Source organism: Rhinolophus ferrumequinum, chromosome 15 (genome assembly GCF_004115265.2).
Source record: "Rhinolophus ferrumequinum isolate MPI-CBG mRhiFer1 chromosome 15, mRhiFer1_v1.p, whole genome shotgun sequence".
NCBI lineage: Eukaryota > Metazoa > Chordata > Mammalia > Chiroptera > Rhinolophidae > Rhinolophus > Rhinolophus ferrumequinum.
The window spans coordinates 47203156-47228405 of NC_046298.1; the positions used below are offsets into that span (position 1 = coordinate 47203156).

At 43.3% G+C, this 25250-nt stretch overlaps 1 protein-coding gene across 15 annotated transcripts; it reads left to right on the forward strand.

Annotated features, from left to right (window-relative positions):
* Positions 1-789: 789 nt before the first annotated feature.
* ZNF331 (zinc finger protein 331) lies at positions 790-17268 on the forward strand. Of its 15 annotated transcripts, XM_033127904.1 has the most exons (6): positions 792-1000; positions 1589-1753; positions 2146-2240; positions 9996-10079; positions 11510-11660; positions 14831-17268. In XM_033127904.1, the coding sequence occupies exons 4-6, from the start codon at positions 10071-10073 to the stop codon at positions 16147-16149; spliced, it is 1479 nt and encodes a 492-aa protein (XP_032983795.1). In that variant the 5' UTR covers positions 792-1000; positions 1589-1753; positions 2146-2240; positions 9996-10070; the 3' UTR covers positions 16150-17268. The 15 variants fall into 15 exon arrangements, with proteins under 15 accessions (XP_032983805.1, XP_032983795.1, XP_032983792.1 ...); XM_033127914.1 differs by lacking the exons at positions 1589-1753; positions 2146-2240 and having other exon boundaries at positions 790-1000; positions 14831-16014; positions 16063-17268; XM_033127901.1 differs by lacking the exon at positions 1589-1753.
* Positions 17269-25250: the final 7982 nt, after the last annotated feature.

Consider the following 25250-nt stretch of genomic DNA (forward strand, 5'->3'; position numbering starts at 1 on the left):
AGAGCTAGGAAGACTATGGGGTGGAGCTGGGCCCCCTTGTTAACTCTCTAGTCTTGACTTCCTCTTGAATTTATGATAACTTCCGGAGGGGGTGGTGAGAGGATGCAAATAAAAGGGAAACCCAGGTTGGGCTGTACCTTTTTTTTTCCCACATGGGTGATAATGAGCAGGTAGGTCAGTGTGCACGCACTCCTTGGTGATTCTGTTTCAATAAACCGTTTTCTTTTGGTGGATGACCTGGAGAATTATTTGGCCAGTCGACAATTCCAACTGCAGATTGAAAATAGTTTTCCATTGGTTGATGGAATCCAGTTGATGGGCTGTTTATTGAAAAATATTCCCACATAGTGGACCGGCATAGTTCAGCCCCCTAGTGTTCAAGAATCACTAATAATTACAAAGTAACATCACACAGATTACAATCTAGACACCCTTAGGCTAGGTCCCAGGAGCAGTCTGCACTATTGGACTCCCATCTTTTGGGGATTCCTTCCTTGACTCTGAACATTTTCCAGGGGCCTGCCGGTCCATTGTCCTTAGCGGCAGGCTGAATTTCAAGCTGGGAGAGATAATGAAGTGCTGGCAGGGCTCCCAGCATTTGCAAATTCCCCCCCCCCAACAATCGCGCTATTAGGCACAGCTCCTTTAGGAGAAAGGCAGAACGCCTGAAGGCCGCGCTTCCAGACCGGAGAATTCCCACCAGAACTACATTTCCCAGAAGTCTCTGGGGGCATAGCCCACTCTTTAGAGCCATGTAGAGTTAGTTGCCTGAGGAAGTGAGAGGAACCGCTTCCAGCTCCGCGGATTCCCAGATTCTGGACTACATTTCCCAGAGGCCTCTGAGGAACAGCCCCATTAGAAGCGATCCAGTTGCCTGCTGGGAGACGCGCTTCCTGCGCGAAGGGTTTTTTAGGCTCCGGCCCCTGCAGGTCGCCGTCCCGAGTTAAGCTCAACCGTTGCGCCCCCTCCCGACGCCGTGTTGGTCGTTGTGCCGTACGCGGTAAGTTGTTAGCAGTTGTTAGCATCCCAGGAGGAAACCAGCGCGGAATGCAGCGGGGGTGGCGGGGAGGGAAACGCCCCGGGCCAGGAGGCCCGAAGCAGAGCCTGGGCCTATGGCTACGAGAGCAGCTGTGGAGAGAAGCGCGCGCGCGCGAGAGTGAGTGAGTGTGTGTGTGTGTGTGTGTGTGCATGCGTGCGCGTGCGTGCCAGGGACCGGGCCACGTACCCGCAAGTGAGGTGCGTGGGAGCGTCGGTGAGGGTGACAGGGACAGGCCCTGTCCCCGTGGCTGTGACGCACTTGGAAGTGAGAGAGGGGGTACGCCGCCGGGCCCGGTCCCCGTGGCTGTGACGCGTGCGTGGGAGCGTCTGTAGGGGCGACGCGGCCAGGCTGTAAGTCGGCGACTCTGCGCTGTGAGTTACCTGCGTGTGGCCTTTGAGGGAATGGCAGGGCCCAGATATGTCCCCGTGGCTGTGAACTGTGTGCCTTTGCTCTTCTGTGGGTTTGTCAGGGCCGGGCACCGTGTCTCTGACGTGGGCGTCAGTAACGATGACAGGACTAAGGTATATCACCTAACGGTGCGATTGTTAGGCTGTGACTACTGGTGCAGTGTTGTGCTCGCGTGATTCGGTGTGTGGCCACGGATTGAGTGAACACGGGTGTGTTGTGACAGTGTAACCTGTAGCTCGGATGTCTGCAACTCCCTCTGCCTTCACCTAACCATGTGATACCTGCCTAGACGCAGGGACACTAAAGGTAAGTCAGAGCCTGAACCCTATAGTGAAAATGACTAACAAGAAGGGCGCAGACATAGTTATGAGAAGGCAGTTATAGATCTAGCACTGCTCTCCATACAGGCTCCCTGAATGACAGAATGGAAAGGCTTCAGGAATAAGGTTCCTTTTTTTAGAGGGTAGAGGTCCCTGACTTGGCAGGTGGGAGTAGGGGACAGCTACGTATTTCAGAACCCCAGTTACTAGAGCCTGGTCCCCAAGAATCTCTGAAATACTCAGATCCCAGTTCCCCCTTATTTCTGATTGTTTTTAGATATGACATGGGGATAGGTGTGGCCTTGGACGGTATGTTCTGATGTAGTCTGTGCTCCAGAAAGAACCTGGTTTCTCATTCTATCCTTCTCTTTCCCCCAGGCCAGCCGTCCTCTAGATAAAGCATCCTCAGGCGGGAGAAGAATTGTTACACATCTTAAAATCAAGGTTCAGATGAGTTGTTTTTTTGTTGTTCAGTAAGTGATTTGTGTTTATAGGACTTAAGAATATTTGCTTTCCTTGAAATATCCTCCCTAACAGTGACCTATCCCAGTAATTCCTTCCCAAGAGGTGTGACCAGGGCTGTGCAGGTGTACCCACCCTCCCCAATGTACCCACCTTCTCCAGTGAGTATTTACCTATTCATTTGGCAGATTATTCACATCCTTCTGTGTGCTCTTTTCTAAGAATTTGATGGCGTAAAACAATACTACTGGGAGGTTATTGTTTGCACTTTATTTTAGTGTGATTTGGTAAGTAGTACATTGATTTTTAGGTGGAATCAAACACTAGATATCTTTGGTCTTTCCCACACACCTGACTTTCAAAGCACAGGAAGAAAGATGAAGGTTTGATTGTTTTAGTCAGTACATGACAAAGTTATCAGCTTCGTGAGGCTTTGGGGAATGGGGTTTGGGCAAAGGTCTTTGCCATAGGCAGGAATTTTTTTTCAGTAGTCAATAACTATAAGTGTGTTGCATGAGCCATGTCTTGTTTGAAGTCGGTCAGTTTCAGTTTGTTTAGATACATCTTGTATTAACTGAGAAGCAATACGGTTTGATACTGAGTATAAATTCTGAACCTGGAGGAGAGGCTGCTCACCTCTTTCTGTAGAGGGTCATGTATTAAACATTTTATGCTTTGTGAGCTATATATGGTTGCATATTGTTCTTTTTCGGCAGATTTTATTTTTTAGAATGGTTTTAGATTTACAGATAAATTCCAGTGATGGTACAGAGAATTCCAGGTACCCTGCACTCAGTTTCCCCTATTATTACCAACTTACATTAGTAAGGGACATTAGTTACAATAAATAAGCCGATTTTGATACATTATCATTAACTGAAGTCCATGCTTTACTTATTTTCTTAGTTCCAGAATCCCCCCTACCACCATCCCAGGATGCCACAACAGTTCATTGTCATGTCTCCTTACGCTCCTCTTGGCTGTGACAGTTTCCAGACTTCCCTTGTTTCTGATGACCTTGACATTTTTTTTTTTAAAGATTTTATTGGGGAAGGGGAACAGGACTTTATTGGGGAACACTGTACTTCCAGGCCTGTTTTCCAAGTCAAGTTGTTGTCCTTTCAGTCCTAGTTGTGGAGGGTACAGCTCAGCTCCAGGTCCAGTTGCCGTTTCTAGTTGCAGGGGGTGCAGCCCACCATCCCTTGCGGAAGTTGAACCGGCAACCTTGTGGTTGAGAGGACGAGCTCCAACCAACTGAGCCATCCGGGATCTCAGCGGCAGCTCAGCTCAAGGTGCCGGTGTTCAATCTTAGTTGCAGGGTGCAGAGCCCACCATCCCTTGCGGGATTTGAGGAATTAAACTGGCAACCTTGTGGTTGAGAGCCCACTGGCCCATGTGGGAATCGAACCGGCAGCCTTCGGAGTTAGGAGCATGGAGCTCTAACCGCCTGAGCCACTGGGCCGGCCCCGACCTTGACATTTTTAAGAGGTACCAGTCAGGTGTTTTGCAGGATGTCCCTCCATTGGGACCTAATGTTTTTCTCATGGTTAGACAGGGTTTATGCATTTGAGGGTAGAAGATCACAGAGGTAAATTACCATTTTCCTCACGAAATTGGCAAGGGTATGTACTGTCAACACGATTTGTGATTGTTGAGGTGGCATTTGATCACTTGGCTGAGGTAGTGTTTATCAATTTTCTCCACTGTAAAGTCACTCCTTTTTCCCCCTTTCCATATTGTCCTCTTTGGAAGGAAGTCACTCTGTGCAGCTCACACTTAAGGAATGGGGAATGATGCCCTCTCCTCCTCCTGTGCTTTTTGTTTGTTTTTACAACCCTTTAAAAACATAAAACCCCTTGTTGGCTCTCTGGCCCCACAAAAACAGGCTGTGGACTGGATTTGGCCAGCAGGCTGTAGTTTGCCAAGCCTGACCTTCAGTCTAGAGTATTGGGGTTCCGATCCGGTCTCTTCCTGGCATTTTGAGCTTTATGAAAATAGGGTTGAAATAATACAGGTGAAATCTCTTAGAACAGCCCCGCAGAACGTAAGTGTTCAGCAAATACTGTTTTTGCTATATGGTAAGTCTGGACGTTCTATAGGTCAGGAGCAACATACGTATGACGGTCACTGTGAGTGGTACTTGCAAGTTGACAAAATGAACTGGATCCTCAAAGGGTCTAGGACTGGAATCCTTAAACTGGGGTCCTTCTTTTAATTCCATTTACAATTTCCCAAAGGAAATTATATGTATTCAGTGCATATGTTTGTAAATGTGGTGTTTTCCTAGGAGAACGTCTATAGCTTCATGGCATTCACAGAGGTGGACATGCCCCAAACAATTAGATTCTTGGTCTGGAATCAAAGACTGTGTTAGCCTGACTACGGTCAGTATTTAGGATGATGGAAAACCACACCAAATTCACATTATAGAATATTACGCAGCTATGAAAAATTATGTTTAGGAATAGTCGTAAGAAGGAAAAACGCATGTGATACAATATGAAGCAGTACTCATAATATGGGTGAAGTTTTTTAATTAGCTTGAAATTCATTTAATCAAACACTTTTTAAGTATCCTATCCAAAGTGACATTTTAATTGATTATTCAGCAAAGGTGGGAGGGAGCATGGCCACGTTTATTGAGCACCTTCTCTGTACCAAACAGCCTCCTGTCTGCTTTGCACACTTTGCCTTATCAGTCTGCAGAGCAGCTTAGCTGCATTCCTGTGTTCAGGGTCTGATGGCACTGCTGAGACGCAGTGAAAGGACGTCCAAGATCAGAGAGGTGATACTTGTTTTAGTCACCTTTCTTTTTCAGTTCTAGGCTTTGTATCAGTTTCCTTTTGCTGCTGTAACATATTGCCACAGATTTAGTGGCTTAAAACAACACAAATTTATTATCTTACAGTCCTAGTAGAGGTGCAAAGTCCAAATAGGTCTCACCAGGCTAAAACCAAGGTGTTGGCAAGGCTGTGTTCCTTTTGAGGCTCTAGGAGGCATTCTCTCTCCCTGCCTTTCCCGGTTCCAGAGCTGCCTGCTTGATTTGGTTTGTGGCATCTTCCTCCCTCTTCAGAGCTAGCAAAGACAAGTCAAGTCCTCTCCTATCACATCACTCTGACCCTGCTTCTGTCATCACATCTCTCTCTCCTTCTGACCCCTTCCTCGTCTACTTTTAAGGACTCTTGCAAATACATTGGGCCCACCTGGATAATTCTGGATAATCTCCCTACCTAAGGTCAGCTTATTAGTGGCTTTAAGTCCATCTGCAACCTACATCCCCTTTGCTAGGTAATGTAACGTATTCACAGTTTCCAGAATTAGGACATGGGCATCTTTGGGAGACAGTTACTCTGTCTACCACAAGCCTGTCCATTCAAAGTTCCCTTAATGACTGCAACATACTGCCCCCCCATAACCCTGGTCCTTTTCTTTGCTAATTATTTTTTAAAATTTGGGACTGTCTTAAGTTACATTTCTTATGATGGGATTAATGCAGGCTTGCTGCAAAAAAAATTCAGTTTCCTAGGGAGATCATACAGAAGAAACTTGAAATTACCCATAACTGTACCATCCAAAGAGAATGACTGTTGATATTTTGGTGTGTATGTTTCCAATCCTCCCCTCCCCCTCTAAGCATATGTGTGTGGTTTTGTTTCTAGAGCATGGAATCCTGCTAACTGATCGTGCAAATGAGCCAAAGACTCGCCAAATCTTAGTTTGTAAAAGGAATCCACTTCAGCCATGGATCACGGGATACGTGTGTACATGTGGGCAGGGGAGAGGCATGCCAGTGATCCCCTTCTTGCTTTGAAAAAAAATCTCTCACATATTTTCCCCTTATAGGATTAAAGATACATGATTTGAAACTAATCCCATTTCAATAAATTAGCAAGAAAGACTTTCAAAATTAGACTTTCTAGGATTTTTGTATATCTTTCACAGACCATGGCAGTGGTCACTGGCACATTACAAATATGGACTGTACAAGTGACATTTCCAAGGACTGATATATGAGAAAAGTGTAAGATGACAGCAGTTTAAAATGTTCACATAAACCTCCTTATCTGTCTCAGGATCTTTTTTTTTTTGCCACTATTGTTAATTTAAAATAATTTCATTCTTAAGAGGCTCTGAAAGCTTTTCGTTAGCATTGATTATATAGACAGCAGTTTTGAAAACATTTTTATATAAGAAAATGACACAGCAGGCTTCGATTTCTTTTTAAAAAAAACGGATTAAGGAGTGTTTCATGTTATTGACCTTCAATAATAACAGCTAACTTGCATTAAATAATCGTTACATATTGTGCTTTATGTAGATGATCTTAGTCGTTGAGACAGTCATACCTGGTAGGTACTATTTTTACCCCCGTCTCACAAATACTGTGAGGTTAGTAACCATCAGCGCTAAGATTCACATCCTGAAAGTCAGACTCTCCTCCCAAATTATACGTACTTTTTTAAACCTACCTTCTTTGCTTGGTAATTCATCTTAAATTTCTTTCTCAATTCATATAAATCAATATCATTATTAGTAAACATATGCCATTATAGCAGACTATAATTTATTTAATCTATCCCCTACTATGAGATATTATATTTCTACTTTTTTTCATTTTTTAAAATAATTCCCTGGAAAATCTGAATAAAATAAGTGGATTGTGTGAATGCTAACATCCTGGTCATGATATTGTACCGTATGGTTTTGTGGTGTAGTACCCTTAGGGTAAAGGTTACACAGGCTCCCTCTGAATGATTTCTTACAACTGCACATGAATCTGCAATTACCTCAACTTAAAAGAACAACTGTCTCATAAAAAAAATTTGTGTGTGTGTGTGTGTGCGTGTATACACACACTATTATAGCTTTCTCCTTGGGATACATTCCAAAAAGTGGACTTTTGAGTCAAAATCCCACTTTTGTTAAGTGCCTGCAATATGCCTGACTCTGTGGTATTGGTACTTGGAATGACAGAATGACTGAAAGCACACGGTTGCCTGTACACTCTTATAATCCAGCAAGGAAGGGAAGGTCTGAATGGAAGAAGCACAAGGCAGGCTGTGGGAATGCCAAGTGACGTGCTCTGAGAGGTGCTAAGGACAGGGTGTCATTTTCACTAGAGCCACTGACATCAGGTCATGACCAAATACTTCTGAATTCACAGGCTCTATGTGAAGGTAAAGGGAATTTATTTTCTAAGTTTTATGCCTTACATATTTTTTCTAACGTTTGATGCAAAGTGAAAACTAATAGGCTCAAGTGATTTAGCAGTCATCTGCAGGACACCACAGCTGAAAGGACAAATTGAAAAGTACAGTTCACCCCCCACCAAGACATAAACTAAGCAGCATTGAGACAGCCGTCAGTATCTAAGGCATCACTTGGAATTTTGGTCATTTTTCCGGTCAGTACTCCAGCATTTGTAGGCATCTATGGACATCGAAGAGTTGGTTTCGGTATTAGAAAGTGAAAGGAAACAAAAGTTATTCATTAAGATAATCCAAAGATAATATAGTGTGAACTTTTTCTTCAAGAGGAAACTGTTTAAAAAAAAAAAAAAAGTTTCTCTGGTTTTTAAGAGTCTAACTGCGTCTTAATAAATTTAAAAGAAAGAAATGCACACACATTTGTATTTATCAAGCCAATGCATGGCTGTGGTGGTAATACCCAGTTAGGAATACTTACACAAAGAGAAGAAACTCAAGGTCAAAGTCTGTGTCAGACTCACCAAAGCCACGACCAGGTTCAGTGGTTCTCTGGATGGACTCACAGCATTCAACCTACAGCCCTGCTCATGGCTAAGATTTATTACAATGAAAGGATACAGAAAGTCAGCAGAAGGAAAGGCGCACAGGACGACATCTGGAGGAAAACAGGCACTCACTTCCGAGAGTCCTCTCCCAGTGCAGTCACACAGGACGTGCTTCATTCCTCCGGCAATGAGCGTACAGTATTGTCTACCAGGGTCACTCGCCTGCCCAGGAGGCCAGGGTTTTTATTGGGGGGTCAGTCACATAGGCATTCCTGCCTTAACACAGACCCAAATTCTAGCACAGTGAACCAGTCTTAGCAGTTAGGGAATGGTGGGAACATTCTGGAAGTCCAGCCAAGGGGCAGTCTTACAAGAAGGCCTAAGGATAGCAGCCTCAGACCTGCCATGTTAACTGTTCTCTGTTAGGGATATATAACTTTCCAGGATATTTTCCTTCTATTTCTCTGTTTCTATTTTTATATCCCTTTCTTTCTGTGATGTCTTATGGTTTGTCAGTGTCTGTGTGTTTGTCGCTCTCCCCCCCCCCGTGTGTGTGTGTGTGTGTGTGTGTGTGTGTGTGTGTATTTATATATTATATACATATATATACACACACATCATTATACATGTGCGTATGTATTCATATGTAGAATTTTACAAACGTGTTACTGTATCCTGTCTTGGTACTGATTTTCCGACTGGCAGTATATCTGAAATACCTTTCATGTCTAAGTATTTCTCCCGTCTTAGCACTGAATAAGCTGTAATGTCAGTGTTTGCATTGATCATCTGCATGTGTTCATGCAGTCAGCTTTTCTGGACTCAGTGCTGACCACTGCCTGGGCAGTCCGTCCGTCACCCCATCCACCTGCCATGTCTTGACCCACATCACCCTCTCTGGAGGCCAGAAGAGACTCAGGTTTGGCTGATGCAGATCCTCTTCACCCTGGACGGTGTGACTGGAGGAAGCAGGATTGCTCAGAGTGAGAGAAAGCGTCCTAGACACACCTGGTCTCAGGTCCAGATCACAGCCCCCCTGCCCGGAGTGAGCCGCACTATGAGGTCTGAAGGCACAGTCTCCACCGAAGACCACCCCCAGTTCTCACACAAACTGTAGGTTCAGGAGTTTCCCGAAACCAGCCTCAGGATCAATAATTCAGGACTAGAAGGACATCCAGAACTCTGAGAGCTGTTTTAGTCCAGTACGGTTTATTCCAGGGAAAGGGTACAAACTAATGTCGGCCAAGGAAACAGGTGCATAAGGCGAGGAGGTCCAGGGCTGTTCCCAACCCGAGCTTCCAGCGTCCTCTCCCCAGAGAGTCAGGACTCCTTACTCTGCTGGCATCAATGTCTGACAACACGCACGGAGCACTGCCAACCAGGGAAGCTCACCTGAGCTCCAATGTTTAGAGTTTTCATCAGGACTTCATCGCATAGACACAGTTGGTTGATTGATTCTATAAACATGATTGATTTATTCATTGCTTGGATGTTAACCTCAGTCTTCAGGTCAACTGATACCCATGACCCAAAACCCTCCACCCAGAATCACCTGGTTGGTCCTTCTAGCAGAGCCAGCTCCCACCATAAGACTTGGGTATAGCCAGCCAGCACCCAAAACAGAGCCCTTCCTGTTCCGTATGATGTAGATTCCTCTCAGAAGCTGAGGACAAAGGCCAGACCTCTCTTTGGTCGAGACCAGTTTCTTAATACCTACCCACCAACAGGGAGCTGGCCACGAATCCTGCTAAAATGCCTGGGTCTTGAAGTCAAGGTGAGAAATAAGTACATAAAAGCTCCTCTGCTCGGTTCTATGCCACTGGGTTTCCTGGAGTTTCAGGGAGAGCTTGTTGTTTTCTAGAATCCTCTTAATCTTCTCCAGATGTGTGTATGTGTGGGTGTGGGGGAAGGGGTCACGGGTTCTTTAGAAGCAAAGACAGAGGAGCAAAAAGGTTGTAAGTCATTTTGGGGAACCAAGGTGCACTTACTTCGATGCTTCTTTCTCCTCGTCCAGCTCTAGTTTCTCTGGATTTTGTGTCTTCGGTAAAGGAAATCCTAAGACAACTGGTCAGTTCTGGATTCTAAAACTATGGCCCATGTAAGTATTTCTCTTTCCTTCTTGAAATATGGGATTTGGGTCCTGTGGCTTCTTTATGAATTATCCTGAAGCCCCCTGCCCAGGAGTTTCATCCAATTACCTACCTCCCAGTTCTTCCTGTTCTAGTGAATGGTGATGCCATGGAGCCCTGTGCCCACCCTTTGTGGCTAATGTTCATGTAACCATGGAGCTGATTGTTCTGTATCTCCTTTGTGCTCAGTTTTTTGTCTTTGTGTAGAGGAATGTTGTGGGGAGGTCCAAGATGGCAGAATAGGTAAATGCTATGTCTGCCGCCTCCCGTGATCACATTAAAATTACAACTAAATTACACAACAATCCATTTCGAGAATCATCTGAAGACCACCTGAACAGAACCCCTATAGCTAAGCATATAGAGAGGAGGCCACATCAAAACTGTTGTAACAGTAATGTTGTAACAATGTTGTCACCATGGAGGAAGACAGTCCCTTGAGAGAAATATTTGAGTTGAGTCTGTGGTTTGCTGACTTAGGGATGTTGGTCCCATTGGACCACAGGAGAAAATGAGAGTTGTCAACTGATCCCCACTGATCATTTTTCCTGGATGATAAGAGGGAGTGTTTATGCTCATTGGTCTCAGGATTAGTGTGCGGTGAGAGCTCAAGCTTTATGAGGCATTGGGATGGCAGAGGGCTGTGTCTGGAGCCTACAGATTTAGAGGTCATGTTCTTGTCAGGGAACCCAAGAGGGCAATTTTGTTGTTGAACAGACCGCCAGACCTCTATATGCTTCTGCATCATTTGATACCGTTTCCCTCTAAATCAGGAACAAAGGCAGGCAGGGTTATCCAGGACGGAAGTAGTAGATGATCGTATGCTCTCAGAACTGGGGGATATCTTACACATTTTGTTCAACCCAAGTGTATAAGTGTAATAATTAAGTCTAATCCATCTGTATGATGGAATAAGAAATGCTTTTGTCATTACAAAGGAAAAATGCTTAAAAGATAAGCTGGCAAAATGATGAACTTGAGGGTTAAAAACATCCAACCATGCAAACCTTATTTTTGAAGTTAAAAGATCTTATATTACGTTACATGGAAACAAAAGTGTAGGCATTTTTTTCTTTCCCCTCAAAGGGCAAAGGATGCCCTGGAGTCCACACCGCTGAGAAGTTATGAGGCAGGCCCGTGGCAGGCTCTTTGCTTATGAATTATCCATGTCCTGGCAGGTCAGGATGAGTCAGAATTCCACAGGGTGTAGGAGGTTCTCTGTGCAGCAGTGGGTGGGGCTCTAAAGTAACCTGTAGCGATTCTGTCTCAGTCACTGACATGTCCTTACTGCCCCCTCCCATATCACAGGCTTCAGTCTATGCACTGTATCCGCCCCCACCCAAAGCGTAGCCCTTCCTTTCCTTTCCTTCATCTTGAAACTATCTTCTCATTTCATCAGGGACATGTGGGCTTGTGTTTTCAGAGTCTGGTGACATTCTCAGATGTGGCCATCAACTTCTCTCAGGAGGAGTGGGCGTGTCTGGACTCCACGCAGAGGGACCTGTACTGGGATGTGATGTTGGAGAATTACAGTAACTTGGTCTCACTGAGTAAGTTGCCTGCGTCATAAACTTAGACTCTGCTCCCTGGAATGTCAGCCCCTGCATTGTGAAATTCAGGGCTGTCATTCAAGAAACTAGTTGAGTCGCGTCTTCTCGTCCCCAGGGAATGCCCTGAGTTTGTCGATTTGGGAATAGGCATTACGTACCTTCCTCGTCTCATCCATCAGTGATCGTCCCACCTTTGTCTGGCCCTTGCTGCAGTTACCTCTCTTTCTTAATGACCAAAGAATGAATTAGAATTCTAGAACATACATTTCATGACCATCTTCAAAGAAACCGAGCTTCCCACTCTGATATGTTTATACCCAAATTGCTGTTGATGGCCTGTGGTACTTTGGGTCTACCTTTAAGGAAAATGGCTTGACACAGTGGCTTGATTTTTCTCTAGTTAACCAGCCTCTGTCTGATGTAGAGCTGGATTGAATGAACAGAATTCATATAAAACCAAAGTGAGCATATTTCATTTCCTATGCGTTGCATCTGAAGTGAGGTTGAAAGTTATAATCCATGAACTTTGACTTAAAATATTGGATGATAATATCTTGTAAATGTCTCAGGAAATTTCTTAACTCACTGTTAGTAAAATAACAACCATAGTAATGGCTAATATTGTGCTTACTCTATACCAGGCATTGTTGTAAGCACTGTGTGTATATAAATACATTTCATTCTCACATATGAAAAAGACATGATAGTATGTCTGATTTGTAGGTGAGTATTCTGGGGCACAAAGTGACTGGTCAGACAGAGAAGGCAGAAGCAAGAATTGAACCTAAGAATTCTGGCCCAGAATCCGTACTGTCAGCTACCATGTTGTACTCGCCTCCAGGGATAAGGCCCTCGGAAGTTTAAAATAAGAGCTTTTCCTTACCTGCCTGGTCCACCTGTTTTTTCTTTAATCCTTTCTCTTTTCTGAAGTCTCTAAGATTTTTACTTTCATGCTGTTACGAATTTGACTAAGGCTCAATCAAAAAAATATGTGACCAAGTTCTACATCATGTGGCATTTCAATTTTTGAAAGCAGGACAGTTCATTTTGGATGTGATTGTCTGTTATGGAAGGAAGGGAAAGAGCCTTGATGGCTGTGAGGAAAAAGACAAGAAGACACTACAAAGAAAGAGCCAGTCTGGCTGGGACAAACCATCCTTATGGCAGCAGCCCAGCTGGGCAGGGAGCAGGTGCACCCCTGAGGCGCTTGGACCTACTAGCAAGGTCCAAGGCCCATGGCTTCTGGGGAGGAAACCACCACCATGAACTTTATCTTCACCCCATCCCATTCTCACCTTGTTGTTTTCTCATATTTCACCCCGATTTCATGTGTTGCTGATGATAATCTCTACTACAATCTCTATGACATTCATGGTATGTGGGCCACGCCTTGAGTAGCCAAGCTGAGGTGACATGACCCTAGGCCCTCACTAGTTCCTGAAGGCTGTTATCCTAGCTTCGAGTGCTTTTTTTCTTTTATCTAATTTTGACAATGCTGCATCCTAGGTGCTGTTACATTCTTCCATCATGACACGCTATCTGGTTATGGTGCTGTTTGAGTGCCTAGATTCACTTTCACTGGGGGTTCAAAATGGTGGTATTCTACCATTGCTTCTTCATTTATTCACTGTAATAATTCTTTAAAAAGAAACTGTGTTCCATCTGCTGGTTGGTTATGTATGTAGTGGCACTATTCATATTGGATAAGAAGGTTGTTCATTAAAGAAAAAAATAACTAGGGTGGCCGGATGGCTCAGTTGGTTAGAGTGCGAGCTCTGAACAACAGGGTTGCTGGTTTGATTCCCACGTGGGCCAGTGAGCTGCACCCTCCACAACTAGATTGAAGACAATGAGCTGCCGCTGAGCTGCGGGAGGGGCAGCCAGATGGCTCAGCTGGTTAAAGCGCGAGCTCTCAACAACAAGGTTGCCGGTTCAACTCCCGCATGGGATGGTGGGCTGCGCCCCCTGCAGCTAAAGATTTAAAATGGTGACTGGACTTGGAGCTGAGCTGTGCCCTCCACAACTAGATTGAAGGACAACAACTTGGAGCTGATGGGCCCTGGAGAAACACACTGTTCCCCAATATTCCCCAATAAAATTTAAAAAAAAATTAAAAAGAAAATATAACTAGTTTTTAATAATGAAAGGCTGGTTTCCTAGAATGCTCCAAGACTGATCATTTAACTTTTTTTTAGTATCATTATGAACTCATGGATTTAAATATTTTTTTTAATTGGGGAATATTGGGGAACAGTGTGTTTCTCCAGGGCCCATCAGCTCCAAGTCGTTGTCCTTCAATCTAATTGTGGAGGGTGCAGCTCAGCTCCATGTCCAGTCGCTGTTTTCAATCTTTAGTTGCAGGGGGCACAGCCCACCATCCCATGTGGGAGTTGAACCGGCAACCTTGTTGTTGAGCGCGCGCTCTAATCAACTGAGCCATCCGGCTGCCCCTCCAAAAGCTCAGCGGCAGCTCATTGTCTTCAACCTAGTTGTGGAGGGCGCAGCTCACTGGCCCATGTGGGCATCAAACCAGCAACCCTGTGCAGAGCTTGCGCTCTAACCAACTGAGCCATCGGCTGCCCCTGGATTTAAATATGTTTGATGTTTTGCTGTTCACATCCTTTTTGATGCTCAAATTTTTCTGAACATTTCCTCATAAGTATTTCACATTTTTAATTAAATTTAATCCTACATGTTACCTTTCTTACTGGTTTTGAGTGTTGGTGGGTCTTTCTATCCAGAATTACTTTATTATATTACTTGCGTAAACATATATCAATTTCAGAATATTAATTTTACACACAGTCATCCAACTGTATGTTTTTATTTTTTACAGTAGTTCTGAATTTAATTTTCCTGGGTTTCCCAGAGCACATCATCTACAAATTGTGCTCTTTTTCATCTTCTTTTTTGAGACTTACCCCACTAATTTCTTTTGCTTAATTGTGTCAGCTGATAGAAAAGGACTAATATTCAGTACCTTTTTCCTGTTTGACTTTAGCAGGAAACTCTCCAGTGTTTCTCATTAAGTATTGTGGTTTCAGATGTGAACTTTATGTTTTAATATAGGTCTAGTTGACTTATTCTACTAGCGAAGTTTTTGATTTGTAGTTAGGCTTGTTTTTTTCATTTTGTTTTCTGTAAAAGGAAACAAAATTTTTTTTTTCCAGATTTGGAGTCACCATTTGAGACCAAGAATTTAACTACACAAAAGGGCATTAATGAAATAAATTTTTCCAAATGGAACTCAGATGGAAAAAATAAATCCCTCGGCCTTAACTGGATGTGTGAAGGTGAGTTGGAAGGAGCACAGGGCCCTCAAGAGGGATATTTCAATCAGATGATAATCAGCTGTAGGAAAACGCCCACTGATGGACAAAATACCTCTGTTAGACCACATCAGAGACTTCATAATAGGGAGAATTCCTATGAATGTAAGGAATGTGGGAAGGCCTTTAGTCGTGGCTACCAACTTACTCAGCATCAGAAAATTCACACTGGTGAGAAACCCTATGAGTGTAAAGAATGTAAAAAGGCCTTTCGTTGGGGTAACCAACTTACACAACATCAGAAAATTCACACTGGTGAGAAACCTTATGAATGTAAGGACTGTGGGAAAGCCTTTCGATGGGGTTCGAGCCTCGTTATTCATAGGAGAATTCACACGGGTGAGAAACCCTATGAGTGTAAAGACTGTGGGAAGGCCTTTAGACGTGGTGATGAGCTCACTCAGCATCAGAGGTTTCACACTGGTGAGAAAGACTATGAATGCAAAGACTGTGGGAAGACCTTTAGCCGTGTGTATAAGCTAATTCAACACAAGAGAATTCATAGTGGTGATAAGCCCTATGAATGTAAAGACTGTGGGAAGGCCTTTATCTGTGGTTCGAGCCTCGTTCAACATAAAAGAATTCATACCGGTGAGAAGCCCTATGAATGTCAAGAATGTGGGAAGGCCTTTACTCGTGTCAATTACCTCACTCAACATCAGAAAATTCATACTGGTGAGAAACCTCATGAATGTAAGGAGTGTGGGAAGGCCTTTCGTTGGGGTTCAAGCCTTGTTAAACACGAGAGAATTCATACAGGTGAGAAGCCATATAAATGCACAGAATGTGGGAAAGCCTTTAATTGTGGCTATCACCTTACTCAACATGAGAGAATTCACACTGGTGAAACACCTTATAAATGTAAAGAATGTGGAAAGGCCTTTATTTATGGGTCAAGCCTTGTTAAACATGAGAGAATTCACACAGGGGAGAAACCTTATGGGTGTAAAGAATGTGGGAAAGCCTTTAGTCATGGCCATCAGCTTACACAGCATCAGAAAATTCATACCAGTGAGAAACCCCATGAGTGTAAGGAGTGTGGAAAGGCATGTAACCATGCAAACCATCTTAGAGAACATCAGAGAATTCACACTGTTGAAAAACCTTTTGAATACAAAGACTGTTTGGAGGCACCTATACAGCATTCATTTCTTCCATGACAGGAGAAAAATTCGTGATACAATTTAACATAACAAAGCCTTCACTGGTCAGTCTTCTTATAGAATATCAGAATAGTCATGCTAGAGGCAAATATGGAGACTGGAGAAATTACTTTTTTTTTTAATGATTACAAGATACGCAGTGTAGACTTTTTTTACTGGACGGGTTAATTTAATGGATGCATAGAAGCTTTCTTATACCTTTCGATATCTGTCACATTTCAGATTCATTCTAGGGAATAACTCTGCTAATGTAACATGTGCAAAAGCCTTTCATGATGGTACATACTCTCCCAGTTAGCATCACCATCCCACCTCTACTCCCTGTGAGACACTGGGCAAATTAGCTCTTACTCCTGTGTAGTATTTGTGAAATGGAGATGGATAAACACACCGACCTAATACATCTATTGTGGAGATTAAATCAGTTTGGTACATGTAAATTCCTTGAAAGTGTATCTGGAATATTGTGTAAGCTCAATAAATACTAGCTGTTGTTGTTCTTATCATTATCATTAGTGTTGCTATTAGTGAATTATTACAAGAAGACCCCCTGTGAGTGCAATGAGTTTAGAAAAGGCTATGAAACTTCTGAGAAAAAATATAGGCACAACCTTGGGACTGATAGTGTTTCTCGGCACACAAAAGAGACTAACATAAAATAAGGTTAATAAGTTGAACTTCATCAAAAGTACAAAATTCTGTTCATCAGTGATACAATGAAGGTAGTGAAAAGGCAAGAAGCAGGCTGGGGGGCCGGCCCAGTGGCTCAGGTGGTTGGAGCGCCGTGCTCCTAACACCGGGGTCACAGGTTCGATTCCCACATGGGCCAGTGAGCTGCGCCCTCTACAGCTAAGGTTGTGAACGACAGCTCTCCCTGTAGCAGGGCTGTGGTGAGCAGCCGGAGGTTGGCGTGGGCTGCTGAGTGCTGCCACGGGCTGCTACTGTGCTGCTATGGGCTACCATGTGCTGCCATGAGCAGCTGGCGGCCAGCGTGAGTGGCCGGCAGCCATCGTGAGCCGGCCGGCCTGAGCTGCTGTGAATGGACGACCTCAGGTGAGGGAGCACAAGGCTCATAATACCAGCATGGGCCAGGGAGCTGTGTCCTATACAACTAGACTGAGAAACAACAGCTTGAACTGGAGTGGAGGGCAGAGGGGGCAGGAGGCGGAAGAAAGGTGGGGGGAAGCAGGCTTGGAGAAGATATTTACATACACCTGACAAAGGACTCACATAGAAACTATAAAGGTTACTTCAAGTCAGTAGTAAAACATAATCAATTAAAGAGTAGAGGGGAGGACTTGAATAAGCACTTGAGAAGATTACCAAATGGCTAGTAAGTAAGTGAAAATGTGTTCAACATCATTTCTCGTTGAGGAAATGCAAAGTAAAACCACCATGTGATGTCACTAGCTGCTCACCAGAATGATTAAAATTAAAATTGCATATGAGCTGGTCTGTTTTTTTGCATATTCAGACATGACTTGTTCAGGAAAGAATTGGGCCAGCACGCTGGACCACTACCAAATCCTGGAGGTCCCACAACAGCGATGAAGGTGATGCTCCAGGGATGCGAGTGGACTTGTCCTGACAAAGGGGCCAGGGCCCCGGGTAGAGCCCTGAGAGAGTTCAGGGAGCAATTCGACTTGGGAGGGACCTGAGCTATCTTAAGATGGTCAGCCTAGAGTGACGGGAGTGGTTTATTTTAGAAAAAGGGCTAGGGCTCATGGGAGTGAGTTTGAAAAGCTGAGGGAGGAGCTGATGGGCCGACTACATGAGGAAGGAAAGGCTAGTGCTCAGAGACAAGTCCTGGGAGGAGGGGAGACTTTGAGAGCCAGAGGAGGACGTGAATGCTCCTGAGTGTAACCCGGGGAGTCGAGGGTGGGTGCTAAAGCCAGTAGGAGGACCTGAACATGGGATGGTGCTGTGGTTAGAGCCCAGACAAGTGGCCTATAAAGGCTGGCAAAGGATCCAGAACCGGGTTGAAGAATGGCTTATGTTTGGTTTACCTCAGGGTCGGGGTTAATTTCAATTAAAGCTAGTAAGTCCTTGGGTCATACATACCTTCTTGTTGGGATAAGGATTTGAATTGTGTGGAATGAGGGAACATGAAACATGTTCATGGGGAAGGGTGCCAGACCCAGGTGACTGGACGAGGCTTCCTCACCCCCAGTAATCATCCTCGTAGGAGTTCTCATCCCTTTTAGTGTCCCCTCTCCTGTGGACCCTATGCCAGTATCAACAGAAGGGGCCCAGGCTCCCTCCTGCTTCAGGCTGCAGGCTGGGTGGGCCCTGTGCTCCCAAGCTTTGTAAACAGAGCAGATGGAGGAGCAGGGAAAGAGTATGAGATGGGAGAAATGTGTGCGGAGAAACAATTGGAAGACTACTGTCAGGAACGGGGAGGACTATAAAGGACAAAAAGTGTGAGGAGGTTGGAGAAATGTGGGGATGGGGATCATGGTGGACATAATACTGAGAAACTCGAAGCTGCACAGACAGGCAGTACTGGGCAGGCCTCTGGTGAACACGGCCAAGGTGCAGGGACACTGCTTGGATGGACAGGAATTGACAGAAATAGTGGAAGAATGTAAGGACTCTTGGTTCAAGGAGCAGGAACCTAACTCAAAGTAGCCTAAGAGGGCAGAGTGGGGGAGTATTTGACTCCTGCAGAGGTTTCACTAGCTTTAGCCTTGGGTGGACCCAGGTGTTTCACTCAAAACTTCCAGGACATCTGCCTTGAGTTTTGGCTCAGCTTTTTTTTTTTTTTTTTAGATTTTTATTGGGGAAGGGGAACAGGACTTTATTCTTTATTGGGGGACAGTGTGTACTTCCAGAATTTTTTTCCAAGTCAAGCTGTTATCCTTTCAATCTTGGTTGTGGAGGGTGCAGCTCAGCTCCAGGTCCAGTTGCTGTTGTTAGTTGCAGGGGGCGCAGCCCACCATCCCTTGCGGGAGTCGAACTGGCAACCTTGTAGTTGAGAGGACGCGCTACAACCAACTGAGCCATCCAGCAGCTCAGTGACAGCTCAGCTCAAGGTTCCGTGTTCAATCTTAGTTGCAGGGGGCAGAGCCCACCATCCCTTGCGGGAGTCAGGAAGTTGAACCAGCAACCTTGTGGTTGGGAGCCCGCGCTCCAACCGCCTGAGCTATCGGGCTGGCTCTTGGCTCTGCTTTCTTAAAAGTAGCTTTTATGCAGAGGCTGCACACAGTAGTCCTGACCACGCCAGGATCCCTCACACTTCCAGCCTGCAGTATCTGGAAGAAAAAGTCTCTCATATGCCTCCACAGGTTTTTCAGAATGGAGTCTCCCAGACAGACTGGTTCAGGAGTCTATCCTGAAAACTATCCCCAGGGCAAGGTGGATTCAAAATATCTCTGGTGCATCCAAGCCTTATAACCACCATGGAGCACACATAGCCTCACAGGATGCGGTTGAGGTTTCTTGTTGTTGTTGTTGTTTAATTTTATTGGGGAATATTGGGAGACAGTGTGTTTCTCCAGGGCCCATCAGCTCCAAGTCATTGTCCTTCAGTCTAGTTGTGGAGGGCACAGCTCAACTCCAAGTCCAATCGCTGTTTTCAATCTTTAGTTGCAGGGGGTGCAGCCCACCATCCCATGTGGGAATTGAACTGGCAACCGTGTTGTTGAGAGCTCACGTTCTAACCAACTGAGCCATCCAGCCGCCCTGCTGTTGCAGTTTTTAACAAAGAAAATCAGGAGCTCTTACATAAGCTGGCCAGATTCGGGACAGACAGAATCAGCAGCTGTTCACATCAGAGCAGGAACCAGGACATTCCTACATTCAGAAGAGGGCAGTTTCAGAAGAGGCTGAACCCACCTGTGTGTGTGTGTGTGTGTGTGTGTGTGTGTGTGTGTGTGTGTGTGTGTAGGGGAGAGGAGTGGGGAAATGCAGCATCTTGAGCCTTCCTGTCCTTTTCCAGTTTTAAAATTACCCTTACAAAACAGTTCATATAATCTCCAGTAGTCCATCAAAAAGTTAGAAATATATACTACCATGTATAATTTCTAGCACCATACTTTATATCTACTTTTGAAGTCCTCATTTCTGGGGCTTTAGTGCACTGTACTATTTCCTTAGCATTCTGCACACAATTCAAATTTTTTTCCAGTGCTTGGTGTTGCTTGTCTGAAAATTGCTGTAATTTCCAGCCCTACATTACTCAACCAGTGTTTCCATTTTTTTGCTTGGTGGGCAGTCCCTTATCAGCATTTTAGCCTTTCTTACATTTCTGCTTCAGAACTCCATTCCTTTACAAGAAAAGTCCCCTTTGTCTCCCAGTGGCTACCACTGTCATCAGAGTAGTTCTAACAAGTTCTTCCTTACTGTCCAATGAAATATCACTACACAGTCCTTGCTTCAGGCTCCTGTTTTTAGAGAGAATAGGTTTAAGGCACTCCATGGAGTTCTCCCTGTCACATTACTGTTTGCGTCTGGTACAGATCCTAAATGGAAATTTCTACTAGTTTACTGGTTTTTTGTCGTGTTCTACATTAGAATGTGAATTCTTGAATTCTGTGACCTCTTTTGACTTGCTTACCTCTGAATCCTGACCCCTTTCAACAATACCATGTACACTATATGCAGTCTGTTGAATGAATGAATTTTTATTGAGCCTCATTAAATCATTAATTAATGATCCCCTTCTTGCCTATATCAGCATAAGAAATACTTTATCATTAATGATATGTCTAAGGAGCTGTTAACAAGGGCTTATGGGAATCTCATCAGAAACCAGGGAGACCAAAGAAAGACCAGAAAAGGGAGGGATAATATATTTAAAGTGCTGAAACAAAGCTGCCAATCAAGAATTCTATACATGTCAAAACTATCCTTCAAAAAATGAAAGGGGGCTGGCCCAGTGTCTCAGGTGGTTGGAGCGCTGTGCTCATAATGCCGAGGTCACTGGTTCGATTCCCACATTGGCCAGTGAGCTGTGCCCTCTACAGCTAAGATTGTGAACAACAGCTCTCCCTGGAGCTGGGCTGCCTTGAGCAGCCAGAGGTTAGCAAAAAGCTACTGTGTGCTGAGCGGCCAGCGGTGGGCTGCCGTGTGCTGCCATGAGTGGCTGGCAGTCATCAAGAGTGGCCAGCAGCCAGCGAGAGCTGCCATGAACTGCTGTGAGCGACAGGTGTTAAAGTAAGTATTTACTACGTGTTAAAGTAAGTATTTCAATACTTCGACTGCTTCACCTCAGCCAGGAGGAGTGCAAGGCTCCTTAATATCAGCATGGGCCAGGGAGCTGTTCCTACACAACTAGACTGAGAAACAGTGGCTTGAACCAGAGTGGGGAGGAGTTGGAAGAAGGGGGTGGGAAATGAAAGAGAAATTAAGACATTCCAAGATAAAAGGCGAGGTAGTTGCTTGCTGGCAGACCTGCCCTACAAGAGCCAAAAGTAGACCTTCAGGCAGAAATGAAAGGACACTTAACAGTAATTTGAAGACAAAGAGTAACTACGTAAGTAAATATAAAAGCCAGTGTTATACTTTTTGTTTGTAATGCCTCTTTTTATATTTACTACTTGATTTAAAATATAAATATAAAATATCAATTTATGTTAATGAGTACAAAATGTATAAAGATGTAATTTGTGACAATATACAGGCGGTAGAGCTAGATAGAAGCAGAGTTTCTGTGATCAATCTAAGTTGCTATCAACTCAAATTAGATTGTTTCAAATTTAGGATGTCGATTATAATCCCCATGGTAACCATTAAGAAAATATCTTTTAAAAATACACAAAAGGAAATGAGACGGTAGTCAAAACATTTCACTATAAAAATAAACACAGAGGAAAGCAGTAATGGAGGAAAGTAGGAACAAAAAAAGGGGTAAGATGTAGATGATGTATTACAGAATTGTACACCTTAAATCTATGTAACAAAAAAAAAAAAGGCATAAGACACAGCAAACAGCAAAATAGTTGAAGTCCTTCCTCATCAGGTATTAAAGAGCTGAAGTAGCTATGCTAGTATCAGACAAAATAGGCCTTAAGTCTGAAACTCTTACAAGAAACAAAGAAAATCCATATAGTAATAAAATTCATTTAACAATTATATATGCACTAAACAAAAGAACCTTAAAATTATGAAGTAAACATTAACAATGTTGAAAGAAATATCTACATTAATAAGTATTTCAATACCCCACTTTCAATAATGGATAGAAATCTAGATGGGAGATAGATTTTTTTAAAAAAGAGCTTAACATCATAAATCAATGAGACCTAATAAACATATACAGAACACTCCACTGACAACAGAATACACATTCTCTAGAGCACATAAAACGTTCTCCAGGTTAGACCATATGTTAGGCCAGAAAACAAGTCTCAACAAATTGGAAAAGGTTGAAATCATAGAATCTTTTCTGGCCACAATGGAATAAAACTAGAAATCAACACAAGGGGAAAAAAATATGTGGAAATTAAACCACACACTCTTAAATAAGTGGGTCAAAGAAAAAGTCACAAGGGAAATTAGAAAATACATAGAAATGAAAATAAAAAAACTTATGGGATACAGTGAAAGCCATGTTCAGAAGGAAGTTTGTAGCAGTAAACGCCTACATTAAAAAAGAAAAAAGATCTCAAATCAATAAACTAACTCCACATCTTAAAGTAGAAAAAGCAGAGCAAACTAAACTGAAAGCTAGCAGAAGGAAGAAAATAATAGGGATTCGAGTGGTGAAAAATGACAGAAAAACTATAAAGAATCAACAGAACCAATAATTGGTTCTTTGAAAAGATCAACAAAACTTGACAAACCTTTAGCCAGATTGACTAAGAAAAAAAAAGTAATTATACAAAGAAAAACCAAAGGTCACTAGAGAACATTCCAGTCTCTTCTAGGCATGTATGACTAAGGTGAGACACCAAAAAACAAGGCAAATTTGAACACATCAGTATAGTGGATAAAGCCAGCACATTCAGTTACAGCAAACTAGGGGTTGCCAAGCTTTTTCTGTTAAGGGACAAATAGTAAATACTTAAGGTTTCGCAGGCCACATAATGCTCTGTATCATATATTCCTTTTTATCTTTTTTACAACCTTTTAAAAATAAAAACCACTCTTCGCCTCTAGACCATACAAAAACAGGGTCACCTGGGAGATTGGGGCCATGGACCAGAGTTTACCTGACCACTGCACTAAACCAACAAGTAAGCATGGGAGAAATTCTCAAGCAGCATTATCCAGTATGCTAGCCATAAGCGCAGCTGAGCGTTTGAAATGTGACTACGTGTTAAAGTAAGTGTAAAATGTACACAGTGGGTTTTGCCGACCTCATCCAGAAATAAAAAGATAAAATACCAATAGTTTCACATTAATTACATGTTAAAATGATAACATTTTGGATATATTGGGCTAAATAAAATAATTATTAAAATTTCACCTGTTTCTCTTTGCTATTTTAATGTGATACTGGAAAATTTTTCATTACATATGTGGCTCTCATTACATTTTTTTGGACAACACTATTCTGGGCTGCAATTTGGCAATACAGGCAGACCTCGTTTTATTACGTTTCACAGATACTGCCCTTTCAACATCGTGGCAGGACCCTCTACCAGCCAAAAGATTACAACTCACTGAAGGCTCAGATGATGGTTAGCATTTTTTAGCAATACAGTATTTTCTAATTAAGGTAAGTACATTTTTTTTAGACATAATGCTGTCCATAATAGACTACAATGTAGTGTAAGTATGACTTTTGTGTGCACGGGGAAACCAAAAAATTGTGTGACTTGCTTTATTGTGGTGGTCTGGAACCAAACCCATAATATCGATGAGGCATGCCTGCCATCTGTCAAAACTTAAATGTATGTGCCTTTGACTCAACACCTCCACTTAAAAGAATATATTCTTTTTATAGCATTAATTGAAATTTTTCCTGTGACATATACAGAGACACATATCACCTTTTCCAAAAAACCTCCACTTAATCTCAGGAGCTCCTTATTGAAAATTACATTGATCATTGACTTTCTGTGGAGAATTTTTGTGTGTGGGTTGGGGGGGGGAAACAGCTGGCAGGGACTGGAAGAGGGGTTGCAGTATTAATATGAGGCAAACTGATAGGTGAGTCCATCAAAAACGTCCACATCTGATTGCACCTGGTTGTGTTGAAGGAACAATCAAACATCTGCTGCTAGACAGAATTCATGTTCTTTCAACTATTATGTAGTGAGTGAACTGGCCAACTGAAATTTCAAATAAGTTAACAAAATTAGATAATTTGACAAAAGTCTCAGCTGAAAATAGGCGGACTGAGTCACAGGCAGGACTTCAGTGGAAGACATACAAAGAATAAACAAGTAGAGTTGTGCTTCCAGCCTTGCAGGTAAACAGAAGAGATGACAGGCTGAAGATGGGGAGGAATCTAGAGAGTGTCTGCAGAATTTGAGGGGTTTTTTCAATACATACAGGGAAGGTCTCACTGAGAATGTGACCTCTGAGAAAATGCTAGATACAGGTGTCTTAGAGAAAGATTTCAGAGAAAATCTGTGGATAGTGAAAATGAAGATAAAAATTCAAATTGTAGTATTGCCATGTTAAATGTTGATGAACTGAGCAGTAAATGAGTCACCCAGCATTCTCAGCACAACCGCTCATCATCACAGTTCTTGAACATGTTTTTAACACACAGGTCACGGACATTACCTATAGCTCTTGTTTAAGACCCTTCAATTGCTTTGCACCACACTGATACCCAAATCCACATTACTGATCCTGCTGTCACTTTTTAAAAACTCACATTCAATAAGTATTACAGTAATGCTAGGATGTAAGTTTCATCATTCTTACGTTTTCCATATGAGGATACGGAGATCCAGTGAGGTTGAGTAACTTGCCCGAGGTCACACCAATACTATGTGATGAAGCTGGACTCAAACCCTGCCTGCCTCCAGGATCACGTCCTTAATCGCTATATTGAATGGCTGCGATATGAGTGCACCGCGTGCAGGACGCCACTCACAGGCTTTGAATGCACTGACCGGATCCTGAGACACCCCTGAGTTGTAGACACTTATCACTGTGCCCACATTCTGATGAAAATGCCAAGGCACAGACAGGCCCAACAG